Source organism: Nycticebus coucang, chromosome 22, assembly GCF_027406575.1.
Source record: "Nycticebus coucang isolate mNycCou1 chromosome 22, mNycCou1.pri, whole genome shotgun sequence".
Lineage (NCBI taxonomy): Eukaryota > Metazoa > Chordata > Mammalia > Primates > Lorisidae > Nycticebus > Nycticebus coucang.
The window spans coordinates 34507857-34518029 of NC_069801.1; the positions used below are offsets into that span (position 1 = coordinate 34507857).

Sequence of the window (10173 nt, forward strand, 5' to 3'; positions counted from 1 at the left end):
CATCAACTTCTTGTAGGAGTCAGGGCTCCCCTCACAACACCCTTCTCCCATCCCAGGAAGTCTCCCCTTGGTGGGGAAATCAAGACCCAGTAGTCACCCCTAGGTCCTAAGTCAGCTTTGTCTCCACTCACCACTGCCCCCAGCTCCAGCTAACTTGCCTTTCTCCTCAACCCGCCCTGCCAGCAGTCGGATGGGCATCAAAGACCGCATCCGCATGGGCAGCTCCCAGCGACGGACAGGTCCTTCGAAGCAGCACCTGGCACCTCCGCCGATGCCCATGTCCCCGAGCAGTGAGCAGGTGGGTGAGGCCACCAGCCCCACCAAGGTGCAGAAGAGCTGGAGCTTCAATGACCGTACTCGCTTCCGGGCCTCTTTGAGACTCAAACCCCGAACTTCTGCTGAGGGTGAGCCCCTGGGGGCCCAGGACCTGCTGAGGGTGGCAGGGGTGGGGACAGGCTGGGTTGGGGACAGAAAGATGTGGCTTTAGTCTCAGCTCTGCAAATAATTGATCATCTTTGGGCATCAGACTGAGAATCAAACGGAGGGTAGCATTTGGTTGTGGGTTTTGAGCAGAAGATTTTGGGCCAGGCTGCTTGGATTTGAATCCTGGCTCTGTCACTTATCTTGGACAAGTGACCTAATCTCTCTGGGCCTCATTCTTCTCATCTGTAAAATGGGACCAATAATAGTATTTACTTCACAGGATTATTGTGAAGCTTAAATGAGACAATCCATGGAAGGTGAACAGAAGACTTTTGAGAATATAGGAAGTGCTCAGTCTAAGCTGGCTGATGACAGATGTGCTTTGGAGGGAGCAGGAAGCCCCACTTGCTAAGCCCTGGCTGTGTACTCCCCACACTGGATTATCTCATTCACTTCTCCCAGTGAACAGAACCCCAGAAGTAGGTTCTGTTTTAATTTCCACTTTGCAGACATGGACACTGAGATTCCCCCAGCTCATGAGTGGCAGAGCTGTTGTCCTCAAGCAGGTCTGCCAACCCCTCTTCACCCAGTCTAGTCTGTGGACATGAAGCTGTGGGCCTGGTGGAGTCACTTTTGTGAGTTCCAGCTCTGCTCAAGACTTGTGATTTAGGCAAGATTCTCCCTCCCCTCCCCAGTGCTCTGTGCCTCAGTGTCCTCTTCTGGAAAATGACCCCTGGGTTGTTTTGACAGAGCCCCAGAAGACCTCTCCCAGCTTTGACATACTTTGGGTCCCTGGGTGGGGAAAGGTGGAGGTGAGTGGACAAACATGGAAGATGAGGACAGCATTCCTCTTTACCCTAAGAGGGAGGGGACCTAGCCATACTGTCACTGTGCTGTGTTATCCTTCAAGACGCTGCTGGCTGACAACTCAGAGTTTACAGAACCCCACAAACCATCATTAGGTAGTGCTGACCCACAGATGCCTGGGCATGGCTGTTGCCTGGGACCTCCCTTCCCTGTGCTGGAAGCCGTCAGATTTCCTGCTCCCTGTTCCTGTGGGGTGAAGATAGCATCCCTCCCTGTGCAGCGGAGGGCACTAGCCTGAGTGAAGCTGTTTCTCTCATCCAGGGCAGAAGGACTCATTTTAAAGGTGTTTCCCAGCTGCACATCTGGGCATGGGAGCCAGCCCCTTGAGCTGCAGTATAAGACTGTGTGTGGGTGGTTACCTGCAGAGACACCACCTTCCTCTGGGGCTCCCTGTTCTGCATGGTTGGACCAGCAGGGCTTCCTCCAGGGCTTTGTGGGACATAGATATTTGCCCCAGGCCAGACCAGATGTGCCCTAAAGTAGTTTCTGCTCACTTGCCACCAGACAGATGTTTACCCTTACTGGGCACAGGGGCATATAGACACTCAACAGACTGGAATTTTCTGTCCTGGGTTGGGCAGTAAGGGGCAGCAACCAGGGATGCAGGAGCTTGGTCTGTCCCCAGGAAGATTCTGGGCTCTTTCTCAGCCTCTTGTGTTCCTATTGATGCCTCTGATGGTGGTTTGCGTCTGTTGGCGGGAGGCAGGGTTTGAGAGCGGATGACTGGGGCTGCCCCTGTCTTTGCAGAGGGCCCCTCAGAGGAAGTAGTGGAGGAGAAGAGCTATCAGTGTGAGCTCACAGTGGACGATGTCATGCCTGCTGTGAAGACGGTCATCCGCTCTGTCAGGTGAGACCGAGGCCTGGGGTGAGCACCCCGTCCGTCTGCCACCATTGCTGTTCCCCATCTAGGCCTGCCCTGTGGCCATGCCTGGCCTGCTCCCAGAGTGCCAGCTGCTGCCCACCTAGAGTGCAGGTGGGGTGGGGAGGTGGCATCTGGCTCCCAGGAGGGTTTATTCCGACTCATCATGTCTAGAGGGCTTGGCTCCGGCGGGATGGTAGGAACAGCTGCCCATCATAGTCCCTTTCCTCACATGCCCAGTGTCCTGCCAGTCACCCCTTTCTCTGCCTCCCCGCTTCCTCTCTCTCCTCTCTCTAGCTCTTGCCTGTGTCAGGCTCTCTTCTTTCTCTCTCCCTAGCCGCGTGTGAGCATCTGCCTGACTCTTCAGTGGCCCCTGTCTTGTGCCCTTTCCCCCTGCATCTCTGTCTCAGTCTCACCCTTTTGTCTTTGTGTTTCAAACTTTCTCTCCTTGAACATCTTGGCCTCAATTGTTCCCTCCAGGACTTCTAGAGCAGTGCTTTTCAAACCACTAGTTGAGATTGAAATCAATTTACTGAGCCCTGACCAGTGTTTAAAAAAAAAAAAAAAAAATATATATATATATATATATATATATCAGAGTTCATCTTTCATATGAAGGGTAAGTAATATTTATGAAGCTTATACTTCAGTTATCTGTGTGTCTATGTACTAGTTTGTGATGTAAAATATAATTTTTAACGTAGGTCTTGGTCCAAAAAGTTTAAAAGCCCTTGCCTTAATAGCTGTCTTCCTGCCTTGACAATTAAGAAGGGACCAAAGTCACCCTTTGGCTATGCCTAGGATGACTCTGGCCTCCATGCTTCTTGGCTTGGAGTCCTGGCCTAGTCTCTGTCTCCAGCCTACAGCTCTAACCCTTGACCCCCAGCCTTCTGGACCCTCCTCTCTTCTCTGGCTGATGCACCTGCCACAAGCCTCTTCTCTCTGTGTTCCTTTTAACATCAGAGTCAGCTGGGTGCCCCCTTTACTCTCCCTGAAGTCTGAGGCCTCTTCTCACCCTATTTTCACACATCCTGTTTCTCCCCTGCATGTGACTAGCATCTGGAACACAGCGCCAGAGCTGCCATGTGACCTAGGTCAGCTCTCCTTGGCCACCTCACAGACCCCTTATACTCAGCATGCCCCAAACCTGCTCTTCCTCCTGGGTTTCCATTTCAAGTAGCAGCACCACTGCCCACCCTGTTGCCCAAGCCATGGGAGTCACCCTTGACTCAGATTAGGAAGCCTTTTAGTTCCACCTCCTGAATTGTTCAAAGTTGTCCCCTGTGTCCACCCAACTGCCCCTCTTCCAACTTAGGCTGTCCCCTGGAGGGCATTCTCTGCACAGGCTGGTAGAGTGGTTATGCCAGAGCAGAGTAAATGACACCCACACACATGTCCAGGGATCCAGGGCTCTTCAAAGTCCATCCTGAGGCTAATCTCCCGTCTTCTCATTTGTGCCCCTTGCCCCTTGATAACCCTTTTCCATCATGTCCCCGTTGCTGCTACTTGGACGTAGGGAGGTTGGGGAACCTGCAGAGGCTGTTTGTGTTGACCAAAGAGCAGGAGGTGCTCTGGTGCTGGACAAAGGGGGAAGCAAAGGGGCTGCAAAGGAATCCCATGCAGGAACAGGCTCCTCCTTCTGAGACCCTCTCCCCAACAGGATTCTGAAGTTCCTGGTGGCCAAAAGGAAATTCAAGGAGACGCTGCGACCTTATGACGTGAAGGACGTCATTGAGCAGTACTCGGCAGGACACCTGGACATGCTGGGTCGGATCAAGAGCCTGCAGACTCGGTGGGTGCGTGGGTCCCAACGGGGGAGTAGAGTTGGGCAGGGAGGTCTGTGGGCCTGAGCCCCGAGCGCCCCCTAGGGCCTGCTGCTGGGGTGGGGGCTTTCTGTGCGCTGAGGCCAGATTCTGTGCAGGTCACTGGGCTGGAGGCTGAACAACCACTTGCCAGCCAGCCTCAGGGCCTTCGTGGGAGCCCTCTGTAGGAGTCCGATTGACTTGCACGTCTCAGGGGCTTTGTTTAGGATGATTGTTTCCTGGACCTCAAATAATCTGCTTAAAATAATTACTGACCGGGTGGCGCCTGTGGCTCAAAGGGATGGGGCCCTGGCCCCATATGCCGGAGTTGGCGGGTTTAGACCCAGCCCTGGCCAAAAACTGCAAAAGTAATAATAATAATAATAATAATAATAATTACTGACCTCCCTTTTCCCAAGGGCATGAACAAATTGTGCTCGGTACCCACTTCTTGCATCTAGAATCCTCGCCTATCTCTTCTCTAGGCCCAACATTAAGGAATAATCCTCACGCCTTGCCCTTCTCCTCTTCTGGCTGGCATTTTCACTTCCATTTCCATTTCCATTCATTATTCACTCAAGAAATAGCCTTTGAGCATTTACTGCTTGCCTGATAGCAAGGATATGGTGAAAAGCAAAACAGAATCAGGCCTTCACGTGAGATTTCATTGTATTAGAAAGAGAACAGATGATCAGTAAGAAAAACTAGAATAATTCAGGTGATAATAAATATTAGGGAGAAAAATAGGGGTTAGGGTATTGAGGTTTGTGATTTTAAATAGGTGAGAAAATGGAAGAAGAGGGGACTAGACCTGTGGCTGTGTAGGTGAAGGGTTTCTGGAGGGAGCGGCAAATGCAAAGAACTTGCGATGGGTGTTCATCCAGGACGAGCTGTATGCACTGGAGGGCTTTGTGCCAAGGGCTGCGAAGACATGAGTTACCTTTGAGAAGGCTCACTCTGGGTGCTGTGTTGAGAGTACACTTTAAGGGAGCAAGTGAAGCAGGTGCCTACTTAGACATCCAGATATGGGCACTTGGATCAGGGTTGGAGCTGGGGAAGGGGGAAAAGTAGCCTGATTCTAGGTATATTTTATAGGTAGAGTTGACAGGGTTTTCTTATGGAGTGTAAGAAAGAAGAGAGTTCAAGGATAAAGCCAAGAGTTTTGGCTTGAGTCAAAGGAAAACTCCAGTTGCCATGTATTGACAAGGAGAAGGCAATAAGTGGAGCAGACTTTGATCAGGAGAGTTGGGAGTATGCTGGTTTGTGATGCCTGTCAGACATCCATGTGGAGTGTTGGCCTTGTACTATAGGAGTGTGGAGGCTCGGCGCCTTTAGCTCATCAGCTAGGGTGCCAGCCACATACACCAGAGCTGGCGGGTTCGAATCCAGCCTGGGCCTGCCAAACAACAACTACACCAAAAAATAGCCAGGTGTAGTGGCAGGCGCCTGTAGTCCCAGCAACTGGGGAGGCTTAAGGGAATCGCTTAAGCCCAAGAGTTTGAGGTTGCTGTGAGCTGTGATGCTACAGCACTCTACCCAGGGTGACATAGTAAAAAAAAGCCACTCCTGTGGCTCAAAGGAGTAGGGCACTGGCCCCACATGCTGGAGGTGGCGGGTTCGAACCCAGCCCCGGCCAGAAACTGCAAAAATAATAATTATATATATATATATATATATACACACACACACACATATATACATATATATAGGAGTGTGGAGTTCAGAGGAGAGGAGGTGTGGCGTGGAGATCGAGGTTTGGTATCAACAGTGTATAGTGGAATTGAAATCAAGGAACTGAAGACATCACCCAGTGAGTGAGTAAATAGAGAAAAGAGGTCCCGGGAGTGAGCCTTGGGTCCTGCCATGTTTAGAGGTTGTGCCAGAGAGAGGAGGATCCAGCAGAGGAGACTGGAAGAGGTCAGGAGGTAGCAGAAGAACTGGGAGAGGATGGTGTTTTGAAATCTAAATGATAGTGTTTGCAGGAGGAAGGGGTGGACAGATGTATTGAGTGCTGCTAATAAATCCGGTAAAAGGAGAATTGAGACCTGATCATCAGATTAGCAATGTGAGTTCATTTAGGAGCTTGACAGGGGGCAAAAGCCTGACTGGAGTAGGTTCAAGAGAGAAAGTTGAGGAATTGGAGGTAAAGGGTAGACAAGTTTGCTACAAAGGAGAGCAGAAAAGGGCGGCGCCTATGGCTCAGTCAGTAAGGTGCCGGCCCCATATACCGAGGGGGGCGGGTTCAAACCCAGCCCCAGCTGAACTGCAACCAAAAAAAAAATAGCCGGGCGTTGTGGCGGGCGCCTGTAGTCCCAGCTACTTGGGAGGCTGAGGCAAGAGAATCGCTTAAGCCCAGGAGTTGGAGGTTGCTGTGAGCTGTGTGATGCCATGGCACTCTACGGAGGGCCATAAAGTGAGACTCTTGTCTCTACAAAAAAAAAGGAGAGCAGAAAAATAAGGCGAGATCAGCTGGATGCAGTCTTATTCCCCTCATAACTCACATTCCCACATGTCCTCCCTTACCTTTTCCCAGTCCACCATTTCCCACGGCTCCTTCACCAGGCAGTTGTTTTCCTTGTCATGCTTGTGTAGGCGTTCATCCAGGATGAGCTGTAAGCACTGGAGGACTTTGTGCCTTCGCTTGGCCAGTGAAGGCCCGCCGAAGCCGGGGCCCGTCCTTCCATACCACCTCGACCTCCATTTGATAGGGCAATGGCGCCCTCCCTTAGACTGCCCCCAATGGTGCAGGCTGTGTTTTTCCCCTTTAGCAGGGGACGTAAAATACTTACAAAAAAGGCGGCGTGTGTCGGGGCCACTTAATGGTTACCTTTTCCCCACAGGGTGGACCAAATTGTGGGTCGAGGGCCCGGGGACCGGAAATCCCGGGAGAGGAGCGACAAGGGGCCCTCAGACACGGAGGTGGTGGATGAAATCAGCATGATGGGACGCGTGGTTAAGGTGGAGAAGCAGGTGAGTGTAGGATGGAGTTTCACGGGATGGTCATCGAGCGAGAAGGTCTGGAGGGCTAAGGGGACAAGACAATAGAAGTGTGCACTTCTCAGAGCCCCAGCTCAAGAGCACCTGCGGGGAAGGCGCGGGAGTCCCCTGTCCGGCCAAACCCCGCCTCTCAGATGAGCCCCGCCCCACGGACGAGCGCTGCGTCCCAGGAGCTCCGCCCACTCCCGCCAAACCATCCCAACAAGCCCGCCCTGGTCTGCTCAGACTCGCCCCTAGTCTGCTGTTGTTTCAGATAAACCTTTCTCGATTTCCCCCTACTCTATTTAATACCGCCTCTCGGTCTTCTTTTGATCTCACGGACAATCTCAACCAATTACAACTAAATTTTGTCCCGGAATTATTTCCCAGTTTCCCAGTTTCGTCCTTCCCTCCCACCAAGCTCTATGGTTTCTGTCCGGACTCCTGTGTTCCACTTAAGCCCCACCCAGTCCCCGCCCACTGGCTGCTCTCTGCCTCCAAGGCCCGCCCCCCAAACCTTCCCTGGGCTGGCCCGCATCCCGACCGCGTACCACCCCCAGGTGCAGTCCATCGAACACAAGCTGGACCTGCTGTTGGGCTTCTATTCCCGCTGCCTGCGCTCCGGCACCTCGGCCAGCCTGGGCACCGTGCAAGTGCCGCTCTTCGACCCCGACATCACCTCTGACTACCATAGCCCTGTGGACCACGAAGACATCTCGGTCTCCGCACAGACGCTCAGCATCTCCCGCTCAGTCAGCACCAACATGGATTGAAGGGCGTCTCGGGCTGGGCAGCACACGGCCAGCCCCTCGGCCTGGCGCTCGTACTCGCGTTCCGAGGCCTCCGGACTCCTCTCTACTTGAACTCGCTCCCTCGCTGGGAGAGAGGCCACACGCAGTATTGAGCTGCCTGCGTGGGCGACATACCCGCTGCGGGGCGCCAGCGCCCCGCCCCTGCCTCCGGAGCATGAGATGCCAGACCGCACAGAGGGCGGCAGCAGCGGCTGTCCCGCGGCCTCTGGGCTGTCCAATGCCCTGCCCGCTCCAGCAAGGCCCGACATGGCCCACCTGGCATGGGCGTTGCTCCAGGAATGGGAGCAGGGGTATTGGGGCCCTGGACCCTGACCCAGCTTCCAGCTATGCAAGGCGAGGTCTCTGGCCCGCCCTTGGACAGAGCAGGGAAGCCCATCCGCCAAGTCCTCACCCCACTTGGGGGTGGGCCCATGTTGCCCCCAACAGGTACCCACAAAGCACAGGATCCTGCCACAAGGCAGATGAGCACCATATATGCAAACAATGTTAAATATGCAACTCTGGGGACCCCTATGGGGTCGCTCTGCCCCTCCCCTATTGGGAGAGGGCCCCCAGCAATAGCTGGTCTCAGGCTGCTTGGCCAGAACCCTATCCCCATTCTTTGGCTTATCACCTGTCCCCTTCCAGCATGGGGCCTGTTTCTCTGTCCTCTCCCAAGGGCAGTGCCTGGGCCTTCCCATTTGCAGGTGTCACCTCCCAGGGGCTCCCCCTTCCTGCTCCATGTTGACTCTTCTCCTTGGCACTCAGACACCTTTGACCTTCAGCACAATTTTCTGAATTTTCCCTGAACCTTCCAGACAGTACTCTATGGATGGTCATGCAAACATGGCCTGTTAGTTTCTCCAGATATGCAGAAGGCTTATCACACACCGATGCATACTTCACATACAGACTTGAAGTTGTGAGCACAGACTCATTCAGCTTTTCCTGGGCCTCTATAGCTGGTGCCACTGGACTGGCCTTGCAGGATATTGTCCACTGGGAAGAAGGCCCCCATTCCATCTGGGCAGGAGAGGGAGCTTTAAGTGACCCCAGGTCACTTCAGGACCCACTCAGAGCTTTACCAGCTCCCCTTCCTCAAGAACATCTTCTCTCTGGTCAAGGTAGGAGCCCTAGTTGCTGCCTCTGCCTGTCCCCAAGGGCCCTCCTCACTTCCCCACAGCACAACTTAACTAGGACCCTGGGGCATGAACATCACTGGAGAGACTTTAGGCCTGGTTCTATCCAGGCTTGTTCCTTCCTAGTCACTTTAACTCCCAAAGAGAATAATAATGCATTTATCAGCTGTACTAGCTGTGCATCTGGCTTTCACATGCATTGTCTCCTCTTCCTCCATAGCCCACTTCTTTACTTCAGTTGGCAGCCCTGCATTGCAGCATAAGCCCCCACCCACTCCAGGTCCCCAAGACCACTTTCCTATCCCTACCCCTTTGTTCCTCTTCTGCAAAGCCAATGCAGGTAGCGGGAGGGTAAGGGGTAGTGGACGAATATCAACTCTGTGGCTGAGGCCAAGCTGCTTGCATCTCATACTGGGGACCTGCATGCACCAGCTCCAGGACTCGGGTTGGATCTTGCTCAGCCCCATGGTGCCTCAGCCTCTGCCCCAACATGCCCTCTGCACGTGACTATCATGCTCTGGATGGAGCTATCCTGGCTCACTTCACTGCACTGCACTGTCCCCAGAGAGCCACCCTTCCACCCCACCCCCCGCCCAAGAGACAGAGCTATGGAGAGGGGCTGGAGAATGGGATTACCCTACAACCAAAGGAGACATTGGAAGAAGTCCCCTCTCCTTCTGTGATCGAGGTTCCCCCACTAACCCGGTTCGGGATATGCAAGTACCTCACTTTGTTAACTTATTAACTTATTGGTTTCATTAAAGTTTTCAGTAGGAGGTGGTTGGTCTGGATTTTGTTTAGTGGCTGTGGGATAAGGCTTTTGGTTTAAGGGTGGGGACAAGATCCGTGAACGACAAAAACCCAATCCAAAGTAGTTGAATCAAAATTTGGCCCGCAGAACTAAAAAGTTGGGGGGATAGATGTGGCTTCATGCACGGCTGTATCTAGGTGCTTGACTGTGTCAAGCTCTGTTTCCTAGCAGCCTCCCTTTCACAGCGGCCTGATCTGTCACGATGAACAGTGAAAAGTTCAAACTATGTTTCTAATAGTTTATATTGGTAGGGTTCAGTCAGGGAAACAGAAACACCACAGGCTTTTTCAGCAAAGAGAATTTACTGTAGGGAACGGGCTACACTGATGTAGAAGAAGAAAAAGAACAAAAAGAGAACACTGAGATAACCTTGAGAGAATGACTATAGGAAGCAGCTACTCTCCAAGAGCTGCAGGGATACAGGCACAACACCCCCTGCCCCCAAGAAAGGTTGGGCTTATCAGAATCCCCAAGCTTGCACAGGGGAGCCCTGTAGATCCAGGGC

The 10173-nt window shown here is 52.9% G+C and overlaps 1 protein-coding gene across 2 annotated transcripts in view; it reads left to right on the forward strand.

The window, feature by feature from the left end:
• Positions 1 to 9633, forward strand: part of KCNQ4 (potassium voltage-gated channel subfamily Q member 4) — a 56088-nt gene extending 46455 nt beyond the window's left edge. Inside the window, exons 10-14 of one of the 2 annotated variants that reach the window (XM_053576266.1) lie at positions 184 to 404; positions 2038 to 2137; positions 3810 to 3941; positions 6792 to 6921; positions 7488 to 9633. In XM_053576266.1, the coding sequence (XP_053432241.1) occupies positions 184 to 404; positions 2038 to 2137; positions 3810 to 3941; positions 6792 to 6921; positions 7488 to 7700 (796 nt within the window). In that variant the 3' untranslated portion in view covers positions 7701 to 9633. The remainder of the gene's footprint in view (positions 1 to 183; positions 405 to 2037; positions 2138 to 3809; positions 3942 to 6791; positions 6922 to 7487) is intronic. The other variant, XM_053576267.1, reaches the window with a different exon arrangement.
• Positions 9634 to 10173: the final 540 nt, after the last annotated feature.